Here is a 27,504-nt window from a genome sequence, read left to right as displayed (position 1 = left end):
AGTAAGGCAAATCTACAACTGAAACTATGGAGTTGTGAAAACCGATGTATGGCAATGAACTTAGTTTGAGTGACCCAAAAAAATTCATAACATTTATTAGACTGGAAATTTTTCTGGTTTGTTTGTATGTATAACATATCAATGTTTTCCACAACCTTTTGATAAAGATAACCTTATTTATAAGCAAAGATGATGATATTTACATTTTCATTATATTCATCTATAAATGAAAACTAAGATAAAAGAAAATAAATACAGATTTTGCATTAATTATGCTTCATTCCAATTTTTAACACAATTTCTTTTAATTATAATACATAAAATGTTTAAATACATTACTTGAAAAGCAGAAGCTACTGTACAAAAATTATTTATTTCTAATTACCATCTTCTTTTTCTGGAAACAAAAAATATATGGAATTAAACTACACACAGAAAATACTATTAATATACAGTTTAATAAAATTGAAAATTATTTAATCCGGAATATAAATTAATTTCATTTAATTAAATTTAAAAAATTTATTTTAAATATGTATATTTAAAATATGAGTAATATTTTGTAAAATATTGTTTTGTATTTAGATGTAATGATATATATATATATATATATATCATTATATCTAAATACAAAACAAATCAAATTAATATGTGGGAGGAAACCTAAGTGGCTTTAACATATATCCTAGAATGCAGCAAGCTACTGTAGTGTCTTTTTTAGTTGCTGTTTTAATAAAATCTTTCTTGTTTGTATATTGTAAGTTTTATTTTATTTCTGCCTTTTGTGTTTAAAAGAAATCATTTGAAATTACATTTTATGCTCTATTGGCTGCTATTAGATTAGCAATTTTTATCTAATGATCTTCTGATATATTTCCAAGCTCTAACCAATTGGCTGGTTTGTTTTTAATATTTTATTGTATATTCAGAGGTAAAATGGATTTAACTAGCTGTTTAGAAATCTTATCTAGACATCTAATAATCAAGATTTTCTTGGAACAATCAGAAATTATTAGGCACTGATAAAAATTTATTGTTTATTTTTTCTTTTCTTAATATTTATTAATATAAAAGTGCTTTCTGTACATATAATAGCATTATTTGTTCAACAAAGTTTTGTTTACATGTACTATTGGAAACTATGCTAAATGTAACTTATAGTATAGATTGGTTTTTTCATTTTTATGGCCACAATTGATTGTAAAGTAAATTCAATGAATGATTTAGATAGAAGAATAAAAGACATTCCAACAAACAAAAATGATGTAAAACAGTTATTTGTCCAATATAGAAAATCAATAATTTACAAATGAAAAAATGAATTGGAATTTTTAAATCAATGGTTCCCTTTTACATTTAATAATTTTTAATTGACACTTTATAAACACTTGCCTTAATAATACAGAATATCCACTGATATATAATATCAGTGAATATTCTGTATTATATATATATGTTACTGTGAAAGACTGAAATTAGAGAATGTCAATATTCTCCGGCAAATGTCAACACATACAAAATATGTCGGTGAAAGACCGAATATTTGGTTATATTATTATACATTTGAACAATCAGGTATGTCAACAAGCACAGATAAGCTTTGTTGGAGGCTGAAACGACACTCGAGAAGCCAATGTTGACAGAGAGGCGACAGTCTGTCACCAAATCCTTTGTGGGTAGCCGGAGGTAGGACAAGGTTGTACCTCTTTTCCTGACAACGGTTTGGTGGAAACTGCCCACTTTGTCACTGGAGACAGTTTTGTTCTTTTGATCCCATGAGGTGGGGTTCGGTTTGTCTGTTTTATACCCATAATCAGTTTGTAATTTGTAAAGAAAAGTTACTTTCCATAGATGAGATTTCTTATCAAGAAATATTGCTGAGAGAAGCAGCTGCAGATAATTCAAAAAGTGGAGGGCAAGGCTTACACGCTGTCATTGCAAAGTGTTCCACGAATGAATGAAGTTGTAAAAGCAAGGGACTCTTGTGCAATTCAAAGTGCCATAACTGTTTAAGTTGTTGCAATAAATAAGATTGTATAATGTTAATCACATAATTTATGTGTAAGTTTATCATTGTATTATTTTCTTTAATGACTTAGAATGTACTGTTCATTTTAGGTTCAACAGTTTATTTACAGGTACATGTGCTGTTATTTCTCCTATTTTGACATATTAAAAAATTGCATTTTTCTCTTAACATAATAAAAATATTTTTATTCAACATTCTCCAACAGTGCATGCTGTATGTCAACATTTGCTGGTGTGAGAAATAATGATATTTAGCAAATATTTCGTACATACACGAAACAACTGTGTGAATGCTGACATTCACCAGAGAATATCAACATTCGCCAGATATCAGTCATTCACAGTAACACACATATATATACATATATATTTTATTTAAAAAATTATAACTAGTTAACAAAAAATTGTTATTATAATTAAACAACAAATTCTTTTGTTTTTAAAAATTTATCTAATACAGTAATGTAATTGAAATGAAAATTTCATGAATAGAAAAGTTCAAAAACATTTGTCTTTTTTAAGATTTCAGATTTTTCTGGTGATATACTCAACATTCCCTTTCAAATGCACTTTTGTTTTCCTGTAAGAAGACTGATTCTATTCAAAGATTTCATGTCAGTGAATGAAAGAGTCAGTCAGTCATTCAGTGAAACCAAGTATAATAGCGTTATCATATAGATAAACCTTATTTTTTTCAATTCTAAGATGCACCATGACTTTGAAATTGCAATTTAAGTTGATTTTTATAAAGTGTAAACTTTTTAAATAATTAATTTTATCTAGTTTATAAATGCCATGAAATAGGCAATGCTTGGCTGCTCTATTTCAAAGCTTTCCAGCATATACAATAACTATTCATTTTAATGTTGTATAATAATGTAATCTTAAAGGCATTTTAAAGGTTAAAAAAGAATTTAAATTCTCATTACTAGCAAAGGCTATATGAACTGATATGATTGCTAAGCAGTACAGTAAAACTCCAAATTGATGCACCATATCACTTACTCATAGTCCTAAGACACAACTTTACTTCAAACAAGTAAAAATGGATAGAAAGTGAACCTTGGAATTGGAGAAATGCAGTCCAATGTGTTTTAGTGCAGGGATGGGCAACCTTTCTCTATGTAAAGGCCGCATTTCAAGACTATTGAACTGATGCAGGCAGCATACAAGAAAAAAGAGAAAAAAATGTCGGTAAATCACAATTATTTATTCATATATAATTATAAATTATCATAGGTATACTTAATTTAACTTCTGGAACTGATGTAAACATAATATATTGGAAATATTTGGTTAAATATTAGTCACTGCTAGTTTTAAATCAATGTGTGTGTTAGCCAGTTTCTTGTTTTAATTTTTACTAAATTCATTGCAGAAAAACAATTCACATACATAAGTTGTAGAAAATATTTGAATTTTTGCTGCATACTTCCTTAAGCTGGGAAATTGATATATTTATTCATATTTTATGCGATGTGAGCTGCAAAAAATATTAATGCGGGCCGCATCCCTGTTTTAGTGTATGTGTGTGTGACTATTATTGGTATAAGTAAACTTCTGATGATAATAAACTTGAATCTTTATACCAAAATAAATCTATTAATAAAAAAATAAAATACAAAATTTTAAACTTTTTTTATATAATTAAATCTTATGCCAAAGAGGTAACTTTTAATATTTTTGAAAATCTGATTTAATAGATTTCTAACATTATCTAAATATAATGTTCGTTTTTTTTAATTAAAAAAGATTAAATGTAAAATAACAGTTTGATACTGTTACAATATACAGTCATTAAATTTAAACTCTATCAATAAAAATTTCAAACAAACAATAATATTTAATATTGCTACTTATTTAATAGATATCTAAAATATATACTCTTGATAAAATTAAAATAATAAAATATAACTATTCCTTATATAGTTTAAAGGTAATTATATGTTTAGATGTAATTATACAAATTATGTCTAAAAATATTATTTAACAAATATATAGTTATATATATATATATATATATACATCTAGACTTTTTAACAAGCAACAATTTACAATAACTTTGTTGTTATTGTTTTATTGTTGTATGTAAAGTAACTTTTTACAAAATTGAAATGTTTATTTTTTTCCTTCAAAATTGAAATTAAATACATTAAATAAATCATGTGGCAATGCTTTGTTTCATACTTAATTATCAATTTACCTTATTTTAATTAAAATTATCAGACAAACAGAATAATTTATTTCTTTTCTTCTGATTCCACTCCTGGATGAAGGGGCAATTCAGTGGAAGGTGGTGCTTCCAATCGATAAGCTGGAAGAGTTTCCCAAGGTGTATTAAGGTCAAATTTTCGAAATTCTTGAGTAAGCTCTAATGGCTCAACAACAACTCTCTTCACTTCATCATCATAACGAACCTACAAAATTATTTTTAAAATTTCTTATTACAAAATTATATTTCAAAGATCCTTAATATATATCACAATATGAAAAGAAATTTATAAAATTGATTATTATTACAGAACATTATTTATTGTGACATTGTCACTATGCTGTACTGCAATTTTTAATCATATTTTCAATTTATTTAATTTAAAATACAGTTGATTTGCTCAATTGAGACATGTTGGGACTAATCCATTTTGGCCCAATTAAGCAGCTGCCCCAATTAAACAAACTAATAATAAATTCTAAAATAAAATATGTAATACGCAGGTAAATAAATAAGTAGGTAAAAATAATAATTAGGTATCTACTTTAATGCTTTATTAAACCAAAATACAGAAAATATTTGTACTATAAATTTGCCAGACTCACGATAGATAAATGATTCGCAACACGCTAGTGCTGCCAAATACAGTATTAGTAGTGTCGTACACAAGGGTTGACTGTTTGATTCATTCCTGATCAAACAATTTTTCCTTTCATCCTTTTTAGTTAGCATATGTTCTAACTAAAAAAGAAGAAAGGAAAGGGTTTGTCCAAAAGTAACTTTATGGTCTTCCTTTGAGCACAGTTTCCTTTACTTGGAGGTGGGCCACTTTGGCACGAGCGTCCATAGAATCCGCCAGCTCCGGATGCTGGTCTCAATGCTCGGATGGCTGCTGTTTGAATCTAGATATAATTATGCACTCAATGTTTTCCAAGGAAACTCTAGCTGTCCTCCAACTCAGTCAAGAGACCTCAAAAAATTGTCCTTTGTCCCTTTGCTTTTAAAGGGATTGTCCGGTCCAATCCAGAGCAGGGTCAGTAGCTCGCATTCAGGTCCATCTCAGACAGGATCCCCGTGTGTTACGTCCTGCTATGGTGACTCCCTCTGGAAAAACTGAACTGCCTGAGTGAAAGACAAAATCGCTTTATCTCTATCAATCGTTATGCTTACACGACATTAGTGTATATAGCGTCTACATATTTTTGAAAGATCCCTGAAATATATCAAAACTTGCTATATTCCTTTTCTGCTACTGTCCCAATTAAGCAAAAAGTTGTCCCAATTAAACAATTAAATTATGTATTAATTTATTAGTTTGGTTTCCGTTCTTTGGGATTTGGCCCAATAAAGCAGCTGCCCTGATTAACCAATGGCCCAATTAAACAGAATTGACTGTTTATGTTCTCCACCTCAAATTAGTAGTGTCTTGCACCTGTACATCATACTTCTCCTTTAACAATAGAGTCATGCCAGTCATCTATCTAACACCATTCAGGAGAAAACGTTTGAATTGAAATAACATACAAACTATATACAAACTTCTGGTTTGCACCAGAAGTTTGTATATAGTTAATCAGGGCCTCCTGCCCCTAAGCTTTCCACATCTGGTCTCAACTTTCATCTATCTAACTTCATTCTCAGGATTAAGGAAAGGACAGACAGACGACAGTGGAAATATATAAGTTTATAGATTTTTCAAATTGCAGCCCAATTAAAGTAATTCAAACAAGTTACAAACTGAATATCAGTATCAAATAATTAAAACCTTAACCAATGAGCACTAATGTTTTAATTTAACAAATCAATTTTAAAATGTATTAAAATATTTAATACACTAGCAGTACCCGCCATGCATTGCTGTGGCTCAAAATGTATCTATTATAAATGTATAACACAGGGAGAGAATTTCGAAAAATCCCTTCTTAGTATCCCTCTTCTCCGCGTGAGGAATTTCGAAAAATCCCTTCTTAGTGTACATTCTCTTGACATACCATATTAAAACGCAATCAAAAACGCAAAAAACCACATCTAAAATAGTATAATAGAAGCCGAGTATTTCATGGTAAGCCTTAATCCTGTCCCTCTCCCCCACGGGGAGGAATTTCGACATCTATATTATATAAAAACATGCATGTATTCGAATGCAACATTGTGTCAAAATTTCAAAACAATCGGTGAAGAACTTTTGGAGATTAGCTATTAGGAACAAACGAACATTTACATTTTTATTTATATAGATACACACACACACACACACACACACACACACACACACACACACACACACACACGATATGCAGGAAATCCTCATTAATTCAAATTCAGATAATTCAAAATCCCATTAGTTCACAACTGTACTATTTGTCCCAGCCATGGCTATAGCGATTTACATGTTAAAGAATTTGATTAGTTCGAAATATGACTACTTTGAAATTCAAAGTGAAAATTCTGTTCAAAGTGTGATATGCGTATGTTTAACATTTGTTTAGATCAAAGTGCTTCAATACTGTAAGAAAGCAATAGACCAAAAAGAACTCTAATTAGGTCAATACAGCTTTGCTTTTACATAACAGTAACACATTTTCCAGTATCACCTTACCTATGTCTACCCTTTTTCTCTTAAGTCATAAAATATAGCCCAAGTTTCAGGATTAAAGATTGAGCCATCAAATATTTGTAGAGCTCTACACTACTATATTTAGACAACTTACTACTTTTTGGACCGCATTAAAAATAACTTGGACAATATTTTAAGGAATTCTGCTTTACTTGTATAAAACCTATCTGGCAACCTGTGAGATTCTCACCAGACATATGCCATTTACCTGCAGTTTATTTATATCATTAATATTAATTAACAAAAATAGCATTGTATACGTAGCTGTGTTTCATTTGCGTAATAAATTATATCAGTTACATGGCATTTGGCATATTGTATAGAAATATGTAAATCTCAGATAATTCAAAACTCAGTAATTCAAAGTCACAATTATTTTGTCACTTCAATTTCAAACTAATGAGGATATCCTGTATGTAGAAAGCTGACGATAACTTTTAAAAAGGCTAAAAGTACTTGTTAATTAAAAAATTAATGCTGATTAGTGAAAGTTTCAATTATTTGATATTAAAGTAATATATGAAGATTCCTATTTGATTTATAAACTAAAAAGTTTACCTGTTACAAAACATCTGACCATTAACTTTAAGGAAATTTATGATTTATACTAATCCTCATGTTTTCAAATTATTTAAAATAAATATTCACACTCTCATATAACTATTATTTTTTCAAAAGAAAAATTACATAATTAAGCTTTATAACAGTATGTGATAACACAGTTGTTAAATATGATCTAATATTGTATTGATAGTAGGTTATAGATAAAAATACTGTATTTTCTCAGAATGACTGGCATGCTGCATATAAACAGGAGAGACAAGATTGCCAGAAACTCCAGGGTTACCAGCATGCTGGTTAAACTGCGACTAATATATAAAATTAATAGGATCTAACAAAACTAGTTGTTAATTAAATGTTAAAAAAAATATTTTTCGGAGTACAATAAAATAATAGCATTGTAATTTGACTGACTTAAAATCATGAAAAGAATTTTCTTTTACAAGACAATAAAACAGTTAACAACTTACTGGCATTAGTAGTAGTAGTAGTAGTTAATCAGTGTGGGCTACATTGACTATCTACCCTGACCTTAAAAATTATACCTTCCTCTCAAATTTCACACAAAGCAGATGTTAATCTGTGTAAGTCCAGATAATTTACTGCCAGTTTCTTAAATTTAATATGTTTATTTTTGCATTTTTGAATCAAAAAACAATAAAATACACATTAAAAAAATACTTTTGGAATTCCAAGAGTATTTTATGTCATTAGAAAGAAGACAAAATAAAAGAATTAAACATATAATTGTAGTTTTTGATGTAATGCTGACAATTTCACTGTTTTAGAATAAAAACTCGTTCATTTTTTTAATGTGCCCTGTACAGAGGGATGTATAGCCTCACTTAAACAGGCATGACAGCTTATCCCAGGGAATGCTGGCATACTGGTTTTTACCATAAGAAAATATCTGATTTTATGGTATCCCCTGGATAGACTGGTATACCAGTCATTCCATGAAAATAGTGTGAAGATTTAAAGCTTTAATTTATTTTAAAGAAATAGTAAAATTGAACACATCATAAAATTCTAACTTCTAAAACAATTTTTACAGTTCAGTATATTAACATAATTCAAACATCAACAGCAGTAACTTTTATTTAGGATGCATCATTATTTTCCAAAACAGAAAAAAAATTTTAAATCCTACATGAAAGACACTTTAGAAAATACTATTTTATCATATTTATTTTTAATAAGAAATGTTATACATAAAAAGGTTTCATATAGTTATGTTTAAAAAAATTAATTTAATCATAAATATACAATAGATCGGCATTTCTGAAACTATGGATTGTAACCCAATATTTGGTCGTGTTAAAATTTTAACATGTTGTGAAATAATACTACATTCAACAGAAATACTTATAATACTTGTATTACTGAAATTTTCTGTAAGAACTAGGAACAATAGATGCATCAGTTAAGTACTGATAATTTTTAACAACTCTTTTTCTTATAATTATTATTGTCTTTTAATAATAAAATTAAGATTATAGAATGTGTTTATATAAAACTGATTTCTGTTTTGTATTTTGAATAACATCAAAATAGATATTTTTATGTAAAGTTGTAGTTGTAAAGCCATTTAAGTTGCAATGGTTTTGAAAATATTTTCTTGTTTATTCAAACTTTTAGGTTTATTGTCATACATAACAATAAATTATGAAAATAAATAACAGATAAATTTTGACCCAAGTGAATCAATAAATGATTTTTAAGGAATTTTTCCCTTTTTTGTTTATGTACAAAATCTTCTTATAATCTGAAAAGTACATTTTAAAAAAGGATTCATTAAGTTTATAAATAAAACTTGAAATATTTTTCAAAATAAAATAAACTCCTGAATAATTTTGAAACTCCTGAAATTTATTTACAATTGCCAGTTTTATACTTTTTAATAGTTAAAATTTCAATAATAAAAACTGAAATTGAAGTGAGTTACTCATTATAAATTGAAACTGGCTTGAATTACTCTTAATAGAAATGTACTCGATGTTACATTTCACATGTAGAAGTCATCAATAAAGCATAATTTTATTTTGTTATATATAGTGACTTCAGTTTATCAGGTTTTTTTAAATTTTATATTATAAACATTTGAGTCACATAAGCAAAAAGTTTGAGAAATGCTGCAATAGATCATCTTGAATATATTGTTTAATTTTTATATAAAATGTGTGAGTTATTTTAATCAATACCTCAACATAGCCACTTAAAGGAAAATCTTTTCTGAATGGATGGCCCTCAAATCCATAATCTGTTAAAATTCTTCGTAAGTCAGGATGATTGGCAAAAAATACTCCAAACATATCCCAAATCTAAAAAGTTATTAAAGAAAATAATGGAGTTTATTTATTATTAACTACTGTATTAATATGAGGGAAAGTCATTAAATAATAGGAATTTTATAATAAGAGTACTTAAAGAAATTGTTTGCACCTTATTTTTTGATATAATCACCCTGCTTCACAACAAACTTAATCCATCAGTCTACAAGCTTCCAGATGCCATCAAGAAAAAGCTTTTTCATGTGGCCTTTAACCAGTTTTGTACCGTTTCTATTATCTCGGTATCATCATCAAACTTTTGACTCTCAAATGTTCCTTCAAAGATCCAACAAATGAAAATAGTGCCAAGTCCAGACTATATTGTAGATGTTTCATCACCCCAAATTTCAGATCACTTAGTGTATTTACTGTATGCACAGTCATATGGAGTCAGGTGTTGTCATGCAGTAAAACTTCTTTTGAGAGAAGCCACCAATATTTAGATCATATTGTGAACTTCAACTTGTTCACCAGTACGTCACTGTATTTAGTATTAGTCAGTTTAACCCTTTCCTGAAAGTGCATGAATATAGGCCCTTTGGCATGCCATGCAAACTAGTCTCTCATTCCAGTGTTCATAATTGATGTTTTGTCTTCTGTTTTTAAATCTTTTCACTCATTCATACACTCTTCCCTGACTCACAAAACTGTATCCATACTGAACCTTCATTCTCCTGTAGTTTTCAAATTTTACTCCTTCTGACAATAAAAAACCAATGAAACTTTGTTGTTCTTCCACAATGCAATTCAATAGTGGTGCAGCAATGTTGTATGAGCTATTGCACAGATGCATACTGCTCAATCATTACAAATCCTATATGGCATATTGCTAAGCATTTTGTGTCCTGCAAAAAGATTTTTCTCAGCGCTTACATTTCCACAAATTTTAGTTTAAAATTCTTCTTATTTAATGACTTTCCTACATATAATCATAAATGGATATATGTATGAATAAAAATATAATCACATAGCAATAAACAAAACATAGCTCAAATTTCAAGAAAACATAAAGTGAAAACTGTTTAAAGCTGGATTCTCAGTAATATGGAAACCTGCTTATTACAAATTTTTTTTTTTCTAGTCCCATATTATGTAATATACAAGTTAACATAATTTTGTCTGTATAAGCCAGAAACTGCTTAATGTGAACACAGAAAACAATTTTAAGTCCACAAAAGGTAAAACAATCTGCTTAAGACAGAATCAAGCATAAATGAAGTGCAGAAACCATGTGTTTTCTATTTTTAGTCTTACCATTAGGGTGTTAGCTTAAACAAAAATTCATCATTGTATAGCAGTGGCAGTGGCATGCGGTGACATTTGATGATAGGGAAGCCATGCTGGCTCTGGATAGAATCATTGGAAGCGATATTTTGGTGTGTAGCATCCATAAGCTAAACCGCATGAGGTTGGTGCTCTGTAAAGCACATGTGCAAACGCCTGTAATCTGGCTGCTTTACAGGATTCAAATATTTTTGCCGTGGAAGCTATCTTGTATTCAACAATACAGCGTTTCCATTGGGAATATGTATATATGAATTTATATTCGAATATACAATAGCAATTTTATCATTGTTTTTCACATGTATAGAAATTTGTAATAAAATACATAATGCGGTTATAATAAAATAATAATTTTAATTAATTCAAAGTACATTAAAATATGAAAATAATCGCACAAAATGTATTTATATTTTAGAAAATACAAGGGAAGCGGCATTTTACAGCTTCCATGGACAGCACACCACTGTTGTATAGTGCAACTTTACAGTATCAGTTGTTATATTACTGTAATTCAGAATGGCAGGAATGTCAAGAATAATGATAAACACAATAAAATCATTTAAAATCTAAAATTGAGCTCATAAATAATGAACAACAACATTCTGCAGAGTTCATTCACACAAGTGTTAAAGAACTCTGCAGAAAATTTAGTTGTGACAAAACAAGTTTATCAAATTCTGTGGTTTGGTTTAGTTTATTTGTATATAGCAATGTGACACATGGGTGATCTGCCAAGAGGGATGTCTCCCAGGATGACTTTCTAAGGGAAAATGGCCTGTATTTAGGGTTACAAATGTGAAGAAAATCCTGAAAACTCTAAGTGGCCAATTGTTGTGAGGTGGGAACCCACTACTAACTACCAGTATTTACTGGTTTTATCCACTTAGTTACCGGTAGGCCATTAATCTTACTTGAAACTAAAAATTTTTTTATTTCACATATTTCAGTGATAAATATTGAAGAAAATTAAAAAAAAGTCACTTTGCCAAGGCTTTCAAAAAAATTACTGTGTAAGTATGCACAATGAATAGAATACACTCCTATGTTAAAGTCTTTTAGAACTACAGACACTAACAGAAAAGAAGGTGTAACAGAATCAAAAATAATTAATGAGTATTTTCAGTAAATAGTTACTTGATGATTACTTAAATATGTATTAACTTTACATAATTGTTACATATTGTGCATTAAAATCAGAAATATAAGTTTGATACATATATTATGTTTCACGTTTATGGTTAACTTGAAATAAAAGCTGATTTCATTTTAGAGTTTTGTTTCCTGTCATAGATAAAGTTCACTGTAAATGCCGGAAACCTGTTCAAGCTGGAATGATATTTTAAAGCCGCCTGATTCCAGTTTAGACAGGTTTGACTGTCTAAACTGGAATCAGGCGGCTTTAAAATATCATGTAACTTGTGTTTTCTTAAAATTTGTCAAGTTTATGATTAAACTTATTCTAACTTTCTTTAAGTAAACTCATATTATATTATCAATATAATAATGAGTTTGTAATAAAGTAATAAAGTTACAATTTTTTTATTTTTTAAATTGCTATTACTCTTATATTAATTACTTCTAGAATTGAATTAATAATTATACAAAATAACTACAATAGAGCATTGATTATCCAAATGTTGATCAACTGAAATGTCAATTAACTGAAAGCTTTCCAGTCAGACTGTGTGAAGACATGTGTTGTGCTGAATCAAACGTTTTTGATACTAGATTAACTTCTAAAGTATCATTTTTTTGTTTTTATATTTTTCAATATATTTATTTCGTTTGTACAAAATAAAGAAATAATTTTTAATGATACAATAGCCATGATTATTGTTATAAAAATTTTCGTTAGGCTTAACATCGACGAAAATTCAATGCGAAGCGACACGCAACAGAGAAAAATTTCAACATGAGATATATTAATATACTATTATTGGGATATGCTAATATACTATATTAATAATGTATTTTTTCGTACATAATTGGTTATCTGAAAAATTGATTTTCTGGACAACCCCAGTCCCCAATTGATTCTGATAATCAATGCTCTACTGTATAACTTTAATTCTATATATAGCGTGAAGTTCCTTAAATTTTAAAAATTTAGAAATATTATCAAAACAGAAAAAACTGACCTCTCTTTCATACCAATTAGCTGCTTTGTAAATATCATTTGCTGAATCAATGGGTGTTAATTCATCTGCATACGTTTTAACTCGTATTCGAGCATTATAACGCAGAGATAATAAATTATATACAATCTGAAAATTTTATAATTACACCTTTAAAATTTTATTATATTATTATTACTATTATATTAAATATGTCTTATATAATTAAACAGTATGCTAGAAAAAAATAAAATGTAATTGTCTTGTAAAAAATCACACAAGTACTTTTGACAGTGTACTACTGTCAAAAATATTTGTGTAAATTTTTTAATTAGCATTTAAAACAAACTATTTTATTTCTATATGTGGGAGGAGTGTGGGTACATGTGAAAATTTACATAATATTCTACTTTTAAATAATTATATTTAAAAGATGACTGGAATAACAAAATATATTTGATGAGCATTTCTTCTTAATCCTTCAACTGTCCAATTAGAACTGTAGTTTATCCCCATATTACCTTTCCAGCTGTTATAGAATATAGTATAGGGAAAGTATGGTGATGGGTCAACATTGATCCCTTGTATTTCTCAGCATTTTGACACTGCAGGAACACAAAAACTTTAAACCCTTACAAAACTGTGAGAGACACAAAAAATTTTGAAATTTGACGGGTTTATTTCTATACATGGGACAATATTGTAATTAAAATTTTGGTAGTTAAAGATCAAGGGATGAAGAGCTAGAGAGGGATCATATGTCATATCTCAAGTAGGATGAAACTTAATGAAAATTTTTACTCATTATTAGCATTTACAATTTCTATAATAATTAATATTATAAAAATTATTTTTTAATAAAATCTCATAACAGATGACACTATACATAACATTAACTTTGTAAATTATAATGGCAGGAAAGTGTGCAAGAGCACTTGTGAGCTCTTTTTGTTTTTACAATACTAATACAATGTTATTGAAAAATTAATTTTATTTTAAAAAATCACTTAAATATGATGAAACAATGTGTATTACTAATAATTTTTCTGATTTTTAATTTTTATGTAAAAATATTTTGCTTTTTAAAAACTTTTTCTGAGTTTTTTTTTTATTAAAAACACCTTTTTTCAAAGTTGTAATTAATTTTGTAATAGGCATTACTATCTTACCCCATAGCCTATACTGTTACAAATTCACTATCTTCCTTCTGTAATTTAATTCATATGCAATTCCAATTAATTTTAGACTGATGTCCAAATTACATACCAAGCAGACAAAATATTTTATTTCTATTGAATAATTTAATTTTTTTTTTTTTGGCTGAAACTGATGAAACTGATTGTTTATTGATTGCTAAGTATATGCTAAATAAATATTTTATACTATTTGTCATATTGTTAATGTTTAAATGGATTTTTTAAAACATTTTCTAATTTTCATATTTCAAATACAACATATTTTTAAAATTATATGCTGTATTTTATTAAAAACTGAAATTGTATCTATTAGAATTAAAAGAAAAGATATCTTTTAAAAAAAAAGACATGTTATTTCTTACAAATATATTATAAATATATTTTTTAATATAATTTACCTCAAACCTATTTTGACGTGACGGAACATCAACACCAGCAATATCAATCATATTTTCAAACTGAGCATTGTGATGATCCTTTAGAAATGATAAAACTGGAATTACTCCTTCAGGAGCAATCATAACTTCTAATTCATTCCAGTAAGTTAGCTGAACTTTCTGAACATACTTGGGTAAGCACTCAGCAACATAACATCCAAACTGACTCAACTGATCTCTTGCAACTGCATCAGGTTTTCTTATGGTAGCTGAAATCATAATTACAAATACATGATATGTGTAAGTTTACATTAATATTTATAAATCATTAAGACAGTTGTATGAACAAAATAAAGTCGAGAATAATTTTTATCCATCATATTAATTACCATTCTTTTTAATAAATTTGCCTATAGTTAATTGTATGTGTTTCAAACTAAACAAAGTAACATTCATGTTTAATTATCTATCTTCAGCTTACTCTGAATATTATTCTTAAAATACTTATCTACTCTTCATAATTCATTCAATTGTTCATATATTATAGGGCATTCCGCTGTATAAATACTTTCCATTATGAATATAATTATATATTAAATGAGCAACAATAAAATCATTTTTAAAAATTCAAGAAAATAAATGAAAGAAATTCTATTTTTGAATCAAAGCCTGCCAGTAATGTAAACATAATAAAATTATCTAGATATTAATATTACTCTCCAAAATGAGTATGTTAACACATTGGTGTTCTACAAACCTGATTATTACCCATTATTCATATCATTAAAGTCATATGACCCTTTTACTTATAACTGTTTGGACATCATGAACATGATGACCCTTTTACTTATACTGTTTGGACTGTAGCATAGCTCATATGTATAGAAAAAAATAGCTACAACATATGAGTACAATAAAAAACTAATACAGAACCTGGCACTTGGAATAGAAAAATCAATTTATAAATCATCCATGCTGAAAAAATACTAACACAAATTTACCTGCTACAGCAAATAGGCAAATAAATGTGGATTACAGCCATAGATTATCATCCATTCACAAGCAAATAGCTAAATATTTGGAAGTCAAACTTTGCTTCCAGAAAAACCTCACAGTATACAAGTTGCTTTATAACAGTAAAGATTATATAGACCAGTGGCGTGCCGTGACATTTGATGACAGGGAAGCTGTGTTTCTGTAAGAAGCCGACTTCCAGGGGCAATCAGTTAATTGCGCGTCAGTGATGGTCTAGGGCAGTGGTTCTTAACCTTTTTATACTCGCGGCCCACCAAATATTTCATAATTTTTTTGTGACCCCCATTTTTTAATAATAATTTATATTTGATAATTTGATATTTGATAATTTATCTATAATAAATTGATTTTTTTATTATTGCTTTATTTTTATATAATAAATGTAAATCATAACTTTATTATTTCATTATCTATTTAAATAACATTCAAACTTCACAATTAAACATGAAAACTCATTAATTTTTAACAGAAAATAAAATAAGAAACATGTCGATAAATCGATCCAATGTCGATGCTAAAACTAAACTAAAACTAAAACGCCCACTTGTCGTAAGGATTTTGCATATCTTTTGCAAAAATATTTAAATTTTCAATGCCTACTATTTTTCCTAATTATTTTTAAAATTCCAAGCATTAATAGTTTCTTAAAATTGTTTTGGAATAAAAGAAGTAAATACTGCGGTGTAAGTAGCATATTTACATTTATTTCTTCTGTACTAACAAAGTTGTATGTAGGAAGAAATACAAAATAAATAAATAAAAACTAAATAGGAAAACTTTATCTTTCTTATTTCACTTTTCAATACGATATTCGGATTATACATCAATTTTCTTTTTATTATATTCTGAAGGAAATTTTGCATAATTTGGCGGCCCCCGGCAAACTTCTTATGGACCCCAGGGGCCGCGGCCCCCTGTTAAGAATCACTGGTCTAGGGTCCATTCGTATTCATTTGTTCGATAAGCCAGTAAAAACTGTAGACTTCTCTAAATGTATTTTTAATATCACAATTACATTCTGAATCGCTAGCCACGATATAAGGGCTAAAGATTAAAAATAAATTATAAAAACTTACTCGGTGAAATAAAATGTGCGGTGGATATACATACCTGGTACAATGTATTGTTCGTTTGTATTAATATACTTTTAAAGAAAATTATAATTAAAATATAGCTTTGTAAAGAAACGTACATAAAAATAACATAAAATATTCTTTACTTTTTAAATCTTAAAACAATCCACTTAGTCAAATATCTTGATACGAGTAGCTAATGGATGGAACTAGTGACGGTCCAGGTAGGTGTGTAGTGAGTGTGTGCGTGCCAAATCCCGAGGGTGCCGATACCGGTCAATGTCAAATGCCTCTTTTGTCGCATCACTAGTATATCTCAAAGGACGCCACAGGGCTGTTGTAAATTTTAAACGTTTCTCACCGTAGCTGTAAAAATCTAACTATGTTAAACTTAATAGTCATTCGTTTTCTAACTAATTCGTTTTAATACCAGGTGTACACGGAAATCAGTTTCCCACTGTACTGAGCGAGTGATTGGTTCTGTTAAGCTTTTGTTGAAGTAAAATTCTGGCTCTTTCAACAGGGTTTTATTTATGTCCCCATTCCCTAATCTCTTAATTATTTAGTCACTTCTTAAGTAGAAATAAGTCGAAACCAGTTACTTTGTACCTGAATATCTGTAGTCTTGGGAAAACAGTGGAAAGACAAATTTTTATGACAACGGATATATAAATCGTAAATTTAAGGAAAATAAATTCTAGAGCTTTTTTTTGTACCATTGTATGTACTGTACGTCTCATTCATTAAATTTGGTTGTAAATGATGCTGCCAAAGTAACAGTTAATTTTTAACACTGTACTAGAATTGTACACGATTTTTTCTGCATCCCCTTACAGATGGGACATACTAAATCGTAATATCACCGGTTTAACATTGAAATCCGTAAGTAATATAAGATGGGAGAGCAGAATAAACGCAGAATAAATATATCAAATATTTTATGGATTTTTTTAAAACTCCTGTCAACTATACAGAACTATCATTAAAAACATGCCAGTAAACTCCTATCGGTTGGGTTAAGTTATAAATCTAGTCTAGGGTGGGCAACCCTTTTTATAACATGGGCCAGAATAAATTTTACGTTTTTTTTCCGCGCCATAGTAGTTAATTGATGCCTTCTTGTGACTCGTAATTTTTTTAGTCTGCAAATATGAAGTAAATAAATAAAAAGTTAATTACTACATTTATTTTTTTTTTTATCGTTTTCGAAAATTACAAAGAATTGGAAAAATAACTAATTAATAGTTATTTTTCCAATTTAATAATCTATTAAAGATCTCGCGGGCCGGATAGAAACTTTTCGCCAGCCGTAGCTGGCCCGCGGGCTGGGTTGCCCGCCGTTGATCTAGTCTGCTCATGATTCACATAATCGGGCGAGGGTGGCCGAATATCTAGCAGGCGGCTAACAGCCCACAATCGCTCCGGGATATAAAGTCGCGTACTCTTTACGCGTGTGTCGCTTCTACCAGCTAAACCGTGACGTTGGTGCTCTGTAAAGCGCATGCGCCAATGCCTATAATCCGGCTGCTTGGAAGTTGACAGGCAGGCGGCTAAACAGCTCAGAACCGGTCCGGGTTATAAAGTTGGACTCCGTACGCGTGTCGCTTCTACCAGCTAAACCGGGTGAGGTTGGTGCTCTGTAAACCGCATGTGCTAATGCCTATATAATCTGGCTAATTAGAAACTGATCCGGTTTCGACATTCCTTCCTCCACCGAATTATTCGAATATACAATAGCAATCTTATCGTTTTTTTTTTCACATGTAGTATAGAAATTTGTAAAAGATACATAATGCAGTTATAATAAAATATTAATTTTAATTAATTCAAAGTACGTTAAAATATGAAAATTTATATTTTATAAAATACAAGGGAAGGTCATTGGAAGGTGGAATCGGCGCTTCCATCGACGGCACGCCACTGATATAGACTATAATAATGCACCAGGCATATACTCTATTCCAATAACAGATAAGAGATTCAAATGTCAACTTGCATATGTAGGTTTCACAAAGAGATTAAAATAACTCATACATTTTATGTAAAAATTAAACAATATAAGTGGATTCTCAATCTATTGTTTTTGGTGGAACTTGGGGGGAAAAAATGACTGATGCGGGAAATTTATAAGAAATTTATGTTGATGTTTTATCTCATATGAAAGGGGTATTTTCCAGTGATAGACTTATATAATGGCTTTCTGTAATACTAAATGATAGAGAGCCTGCGCACAGACATTCATTCATTCTTCACATTAAAAAATTGTTATGAATACTGAAATTTGTTCTATTTTTTGAGGGAAGAATACTTAATGTATTGACTCTTTTCTTGCACTTGAAGATGATACCTTTAAAGTGTTGAAAATATTAGTGAAATGATAAATTTTTGTCACTTACAATGTGTTATGACTTTTCTCACTTGTCCAAACATGATCTCTCCTACCTCAAGACAACACAGGTTCCGAACCTGATCAGAGAATATCAGCATATCTGCCCCTTGAAATTACTGTATTTCACTTAAAATGATTGTACAGTACATCCATCTCGATCCTTTATACTTACGCCTTTTATCCATAGAAATATTAACAAGGTTTGCTGTATGTCAGAATCTCGTAAACTTTTTATCTGCGACCCCTTCTTACAACAAAAAATTTTTACACCCCATTTAGCAATGAAGTTTTCACAACTCTCCCTTTAATATATGATGCAAAACAAACCTGTGAATGAGTATACAGAAAAAATCAAAACCAAAAACATTTTATTTTGATTATCTGTTTTAAATAGTCTTTTTCAAATTTGCAAATGATATGCACATTTAAAAATGTACAATTGTCTTTTCTTTTGAAATATTCATTATAAAAAAATGTATCTTTAACTTTATGGAAACTTTGTTTATGCATGTTACTAAAGTTATTTTAATTATGCCTACATTTTAAAAATCCAAAACTAAAGTTCATTAAAAACAAGAGTGTACACTATCCAAACAATGTCTTTACTTGTCCTAAAAAATGTAATATATTTATTTTTACAATATTATCCAATCACTGTGGACATTTTGTCTTTTACATAATTAATTGAGGTCATGGCCTCAAGTAAAAAGTGAACCTCAATGCATTTTAGATTAGTTCCTGACATGAAAAAGGACAAGTGAAGATACTGTTTAAATAGTCTGCAGTTATGTTTTTAATGAAAGTTGTTTTAAGTTTATTTTTAAATCTTAAAAAGAAATAACCCATTTAATTTCTAACTACAAGTATTCTAAGTGACTTGCAAATTAATCATGACTAGCACAAAACATTTAAATAGTCAGCTAACATTCAACTAAACAGCATGCTTAGTTTTAATGACTATGGACTTGATAAATTCACTGATCATAATCAATTATCAATCTCATTGACATTTTGGCAAGCAATATCATTATATGACTCAACTAGCCTGTGACTTTCCCCGCAAGGATTTTGCAAGCAAACACCATTTATATTCAGTATTTCAACAACCATAGTAATTGTTATATAACACCTACCGCTGAGAATGATGAGAATTGCTGAGAATCAAATAAACTGTTTTCAATTTGATTAATTTTCTGGGAAGTTTCAAAAAAATCCCTTCTTACTGTGCGTTTTCATGACGTACCCTAACTGTGTACAAATTTCACCTCTAGGTTCAGTATTTACTCTGGGTGATGATAAATCGATCACTCAGTCAGTCACTCAGTCAGAACAAGTAATTTTATATATTTAGATGAATAATACTCAATGAAAGAAAACTGCAAAGATCAAAGATAAAATAAATATTCTTAAAAATAAAAAAGTTGAAAAATGTAAAGAATTTACTAATAATAGATTTTTAGTATTCTCAGAATTTTGACATATTCTTTAATGCAGAATCACTAGAGAGCAAATAAATGTCTGATTGTTAAACTACATCATAATAATCTCAATCATAAACAAAATCATGTCTTTTCACACAAAACCACCAAAAGCCTGCAAAATGTTACCTTCTTTTGTCTTCATCAAAATTTCTAGTTTTTAAATAATTTAAAAAAATTAATTCATCAATTAATCTTCACTTTATTTTAATTCTCTATTTGTCATACCATATATATATTTTGTTACAACTGCATTTAACTGTATATACAAAATATTTCCAGAAGAATTTATATAAATTCATATCATACATGAGTACATTTTAATACAGTAGAACCAATTATCAAAGCCTCAATTAACACACTATCCATATTTCTACATTATCCAAAGCAAACCTATAAGTGAATTCACTACTTTTCTTATGCAGTAATTTATAAGATAAAGTTTAAAATAATAATACATATTACAAAATAGTTAACTTCTATTACTTTAATCATTTAACTTTAATGTGAGACAAACTATTTGTGTTAAAATGTAACTACAATAATATACATTTTTATTCTCAAAACTATTGTATGAATTAGCTATACAATAAGTGATGTAAAAAATGTTTTCATGTATGATTAAATTCAATAAGATAAAAATAAAAAAAAAAAAAAAGGTTTAGAAGTGATACTATATATAACTTTTACATACTTCGTTATCTCAACACCAGAGAATAGTAACAAATGCGCAATCAATTGCTGTACGACAATTGACTGCGCATGATGGAAAAAGACGTAAACAGGAGGGGTGCATTCAAAGGTTCTAATGTTCGAATTTCGTGTTCTAAGATCTGCATTCCATCAGAGATTCAAAAATTACCTGAGGAAGAACAGTCGTTGTGGTTTGAAAACGTTAGTAAGGAGATATGTAAGTTGGTTGCAGTTGTGTACAAGTAGGAGAATGCACCAGTAACAGGTTTGAAGAGTTTGTTATAACTTTTATATTCTTAATTTTTAATCTGAAATGGCCATGGCCATCCATTTTATCTGATCTAGTTCATTTACCAGTTATCTGAGGTAGCATCAATCCACATAACCTTGGATAGTCAGGATTCTACTGTATCTAACAGAAAATAATGGTGATTTGATAACCAAGATAACAGTGGCGTGCCGTGACATTTGATGATAGGGAAGCTGTGTTTCTGTAAGAATTCAACTTACAGGAGTAATCAATTAATTACGCAACAGGGCCCGTTTGTATTCGTTTGTTCGATAAGCCAGTAACTTCTAACCGTAACCGTAACCGTAACCGTATACTTCTTTAAATGTATTTTTAATAGATTATCTGACATACTTAATAAATAAGAAAGTTCAATATAATTACCTCTGTTATTAGATTCAATAAATTCCCTATGCCCTCTAAATGCCAATTCTTGCTTTGAGAAAAAACACATAACATCTATTAATTTAGATATATCTATTAATCGTAATTATCTTGTTATAATTTTCAATATTTATTTTATATTGTCTACCAATGTTAAATTCTATTCCTCTTTGATTTCCAAATTGCTTCAATTTTACGAAAGAATCGTCATTCGTCATAAATTTTATCATCAAAATGTCGAAATTTTTTTGTCGACGTATTTATATTTAATTTAGGCATTGGTTTTTCTCTTTTAATAATGTTTTCTTTTTCATTATATGGTCTTGAGCCAAAACTTTTTTAAAATAAATTTTTGAATCACTAGCCACGATATAAGGGCTAAAATTAAAATTATAAAAAAAACTTACTTGGTAAAACAAAATGTGTGATGAACATACATGCCTAGTACAAAAAATTCTTCAATTGTATGAATATACTTTTAAAGAAACTTATAATTAAATATAACTTTGTGAAGAAATGTACATAAAAATAACAAAATATTCTTTACTTTTTAAATCTTAAAACAATCCACTTAGTGAAATAGCTCCCTATGAGTGGCTAATGAATGGAATCAGAGACGTCCTGATAGGTGTGCGGCGTGTGCAGCACGCAGGCTGCCAAATCCCGAGGGTGCCGATATCGGTCAATGTCAAATGCCTCTTTTGTCACATCACTAGTATACCTCAAAGGATGCCACAGGGCTGTTGTAAATTTTAAACGTTTCTCACCATAGATGTAAATATGTTAAACTTAATAGTCATTTGTTTTTCAACTACCGTAATTTGTTTTAGTACCAGGTGTGCACGGAAATCGGTTCCCCACTGTACTGAGCTAGTAATTGGCTCAGTTAAGCTTTTGTTTAAGTAAAATTCTGGCTCTTTCATCAGGGTTTTATTTATGTCCCCATTCCTTAATCTCTTAATTATTTAACTACTTCTTAGTAGAAATAAGTCGAAACCAGTTACTTTGTACCTGAATATCTGTAGACTTGGGAAAACATTGGAAAGACAAATTTTTATGACAATGGATATATAAATCGTAAATTTAAGGAAAATAAATTCTAGAGCTTTTTTTGTACCATTGTATGTCTCATTCATTAAATTTGGTTGTAAATAATGCTGCCAAAGTAACAGTTAATTTTTTAACACTGTACTAGAACTGTACACGTTTTTTCTCCATCCCCTTACAGGTGGGACATACTAAATCGTAATATCACCAGTTTAACATTGAAATCCGTAAATAATATAAGATGGGAGAGCAGAATAAACGCCGAATAAATATATGAAATATTTTAATGGAGTTTTTTTTTTTTAACTCCTGTCAACTATACAGAACTATCATAAAAACATGCCAGTAAACTCCTATTGGTTGGGTTAAGTTATAAATCTAGTCTAGGGTGGGCAACCTTTTTTATAACATGGGCCAGAATAAATTTTACATTTTTTCTGCGGGCCGTAGTAGTTAATTGACGCTTTCTTGTGACTTGTAATTTTTTTAGTCTGCAAATATGAAATAAATAAATAAGAAGTTCGACATTACTCTTATCGTTCGAAAATTACAAAGAATTGGAAAAATAACTAATTAAAAATTTAATAATCTATTAAAGATCTCGCGGGCCGGATAGGAACTTTTCGCAAACCATAGCTGGCCCGCGGGCCAGGGGTTGCCTGCCATTGATCTAGTCTGCACATGATTCACATAATCAGGCGAGGGTGGCCAAATATCTAGCAGGCGGCTAACAGCCCACAACCGCTCCGGGATATAAAATTGGATGCTTTATGCGTGTGTTGCTTCTACCAGCAGGTGAGGTTGGTGCTCTGTAAAGCGCATGTGCCAATGCCTATATAATCTGGCTGATTGGAAACTGACCTGGTTTCAACATTCCTTCTGCCACCGAATTATTCGAATATACAATAGCAATCTTATCGTTTTTTTCACATGTAGTATAGAAATTTGTAAAAGATACATAAAGCAGTTATAATAAAATATTAATTTTAATTAATGCAAAGTACGTTAAAATATGAAAATTTATATTTTATAAAATACAAGGGAAAGTCATTGGAAGGTGAAATCGGCGCTTCCATCGCTTCCAATAATGGCACGCCATTGCAAGACAATACAGCTATTAATCTGCTACCATGGAAAATTTGGTTATAAGTCCAGGGGTCATATTCCACTTATCTCATGTGTCTTCTTCCAAAAACATCAAAACAAGAGACAAAGGCAATTCTGATCACTCAATGTTCTCATGTTTGTTGTTGACATAATGATTCTACTAGGTTGATTATACAAGTTTTGGTTGTCTGTGCACACAACACAGTGAAGAATTTTAACCAATGAAATTGTAAAACTTTTGAAAATACAAAGTTATAAATCATATGGCAAGGAAAGCACAAGATTCTAATATAGCACATGATTTTGTCAAAGATATGTTTATTTTATAATGTTTTGATAGATTGTAATGTCAAAATGCTTTAGGTAACGTCTTGTAACAAACAGAAATTTTAACTTAAGTTAGTTAGAAAAGCATGCATAATTAGTTAAGGGGAAATTAAATTAAGTTAAATTAGATTAAGTTTTTGTATGGGAAATTAGATGACAATATTTCAAAAAATACTTAAGAAAAGAATGAATGAAAATAATGGATAAGATTAATGGCATATTCAATGGTTCAGTGATTGATGTAGAATCATTAAAAAAAAAATGGAATCAGTGGCATTTGAGTAAAAAATAAAGTAGCTGCTTTAAAAAAATTAAGTGTTAACTCTCTCTGAAAGTATTTTTCCTGAAATAGAGAACATTCTCTAATACAATTACAGTAGAAGCTCTTTTTAACGAATCACAGAACAATGGATTTCTTGGAATAACAGTTTTTTTCTTTTTATCTCCTTTCAGTAATTTTAATTTTACCTCCTTTCAGTATATCTATAATTTGGAATAACAGATTTTGACATTAAATGGCAGTATTCACTAATTGTGACTTTGCTGTTTGGCACTAATTATATGAAGAGTAAGATGATTACTGTTTTAGAAGTATTTTATTGCCAATTTTTCTGTCAGATATGTATATCATAGTCCTTCATCAGTCTGACCTCTTTGGATATCATAACATATGATGGAAAATCCATTATTCCATCAACAAACTCAACAAATTCCTGGAAACATCCAATTAACTAAAGGTTGAAAAAATGCAAGGTGATGGAATTGCATTTTTTCAACCTTTAGTTAATATTTGTTTCCAGGAATTTGTTGAGTTTGTTGATGTCCTTGTTACATCTGGAACATGTACAATTGAAGAATTGTACAAAGAGAGTCAGCAGGATGATACTATCGCGGAAGCCACTAGTGAACATTCTAACACTGGTCCAAGGGTAGTGCCAAAATTTAGCATGGTTATTGAGTCTTTCCAAATCATGAAGACCTTCTGACAAATTTCAGCATAAACAAACAGGCTACACATATATGTTATTATTAAACCATTCTTATTTCAAATCTTATTGCATAGTAATTTAAATTTACTATTTACGTTTAGTTTCAGTTGAAGCCACTGCATCTGTTGATCTTTGATTCTTAAGTGCTGAAAACTGCAGAGGATCTATAATACAAATGCATAATTTCAGTCAAAATATCTGTATTAATTTTATAACATTAACCAATTTTATAATTAATAAAGTTATAGGAGATATTTATTCATACATTTCCTAGATAAAAATGTCCTAGAAATTGGAGAATAAACTCTACTTAACAGAGAAGCCATTTTAAAACGACAACGACCCCTATCCCTAAAAACTATTGAAGATTAATTAAATATTTTAAAATATTTTATACAAAAAATTCTTTCCTTGTCTAAAAATATATCATTGAACACTTAAAAATAAATTATAGCCGTAATTTTTAATATCACTTTTATTATAAATTTTATCATTAAAAAATAATAATAATAAATATTTTCGTAGATAATTTTAAAAATAATTGGACTACTTTTACTCAATTTAATTTTTAAAATAATTTTTATATAATTTAAATTTAAAATGTTCATATAAGTGCTTGATTTTTTCAACACATTCCGCCTTGTGGACACTTTTTTCTTTGCTTTTTCCTTACTGTGAACACTAAGAGGGCCTCTTTTAGCAAGCCCATTATGGGTTCGGCTAGGCCCACAATGGGGCAGCCGAATGGCAAGGAACGAGGGCGACATATCCAGTCGGATTACCCCCCGAAAAATTTCTGGGGATTTTTTCGACCCCTCCGGACTCATCTCCGCGTTCCCCAAAACGGTAAGCTGCCATCTTCGCTGCACGGCCTATTCGGCCGTCTAACCCTGTGGACACTAAAGGACCTTTATTAGCAAGTCCATTATGGGTTCTGCCAGGCAGACAATGAGGCGGTCGGGTGGTGAAAAAGGATGACCGATAAACCACCCCCGAAAAATTCTTGGGAATTTTTGACCTGTCCGGATTCGACTCTGGGTTTTCTAGAGCAGTAAGCTGTCATTTTTACCGCTCTGCATTAATGTCAGTAATGAAGTAACTTCAACCGACAATTACATCAACAATTAATATTTTCGGTCTTCCACAAAAAAGAACTGATATCATTTTTTAAAATTCTAATCTAGGAAAATTTTGGATATTTCTTATAGAGAAACAAGGTTTGCATAGAAAAATTTGTTTGCTTTTGATAACTACAAGTGTTAGCGGCCGGATGGCCGAGCGGTCAAGGTTAGCAGCCTACCGCCCTGGGGGACCCGGGATCGAATCCGGACGGGTTGAGAAATCCCCAGGAATTTTTCGGGGGGTGGTCCGTCCGGATATGTCGGTCCCCGTCCCTCACCACCCGGCCGTCCCATTGTGGGCCTGGCCGAACCCATAATGGGCTTGCTATAAGAGGCCCTCTTAGTGCCCACAGGGCGGAAAGAGTTACAAAAAAAAAAAAAAAAAAAAAAAAAAACTTACAAGTGTTAAATACTGATTCTTAAATTATATTCAATGATATTTGAAATAAACATCAACAATACTATACACAAAAGAAAAAACAAAATCAATTTACGTGAATAAAATTATTTTGTAAAATGTAATAACAATTCTTAAATAATTACTATTTGCCAAATAAGAAATGAAATAATTCTGTAATGCTGAATGCAAAAATAAGACTAGCTATTTTATATTAAGAAAGACCTGCCTCAGAACTCATTTTCTTGACAATTAAATAAGAACTTCGTTCTTTATCCAATGGAACCAATCCACTGTGGACTAGAGTCATTCAAAATGGATAGAGTAATGTAATTTACGTAGGCCTGTTCTATTTGCAAACTCCCGAAGTGCTGATTCCGGAAAATTTCCATTACAGAAATAAAAAATTTCGATATATTTGGCGTTTTTTATTTCCAACAATATCAGAACGCTGTC

General features: G+C 29.7%; 1 protein-coding gene across 1 annotated transcript; it reads right to left on the bottom strand.

Moving 5' to 3' along the window:
* Positions 1-280: 280 nt before the first annotated feature.
* Positions 281-25,891, bottom strand: ND-30 (NADH:ubiquinone oxidoreductase core subunit S3). The gene is made up of 7 exons (XM_067267104.1): positions 25,796-25,891; positions 25,626-25,694; positions 14,741-14,988; positions 13,171-13,296; positions 9,620-9,739; positions 4,232-4,445; positions 281-397 (listed from the first exon to the last, which is right to left on the bottom strand). Exons 1-6 carry the CDS (start codon positions 25,854-25,856, stop codon positions 4,269-4,271), a joined length of 801 nt encoding a protein of 266 aa, XP_067123205.1. The 5' UTR covers positions 25,857-25,891; the 3' UTR covers positions 281-397; positions 4,232-4,268.
* Between the last annotated feature and the right edge of the window lie 1,613 nt (positions 25,892-27,504).

The sequence above is a fragment of the Centruroides vittatus genome, unplaced genomic scaffold (genome assembly GCF_030686945.1).
Source record: "Centruroides vittatus isolate TY-2023 unplaced genomic scaffold, ASM3068694v2 contig_2949, whole genome shotgun sequence".
NCBI lineage: Eukaryota > Metazoa > Arthropoda > Arachnida > Scorpiones > Buthidae > Centruroides > Centruroides vittatus.
This window is presented reverse-complemented; position numbering and strand designations above follow the sequence as displayed.

Excerpts from the sequence above, each read along its gene's own strand:
- ND-30 (XM_067267104.1), bottom strand. The coding sequence starts at position 25,856 with ATGGCTTCTCTGTTAAGTAGAGTTTATTCTCCAATTTCTAGGACATTT. Across the intron at positions 14,989-25,625 it reads GGCTTCAACTGAAACTAAAC|CTACCATAAGAAAACCTGAT; the intron begins GTAAATAGTAAA and ends TTATGATTTCAG. Across the intron at positions 9,740-13,170 it reads CTAATTGGTATGAAAGAGAG|ATTTGGGATATGTTTGGAGT; the intron begins GTCAGTTTTTTC and ends ATAACTTTTTAG.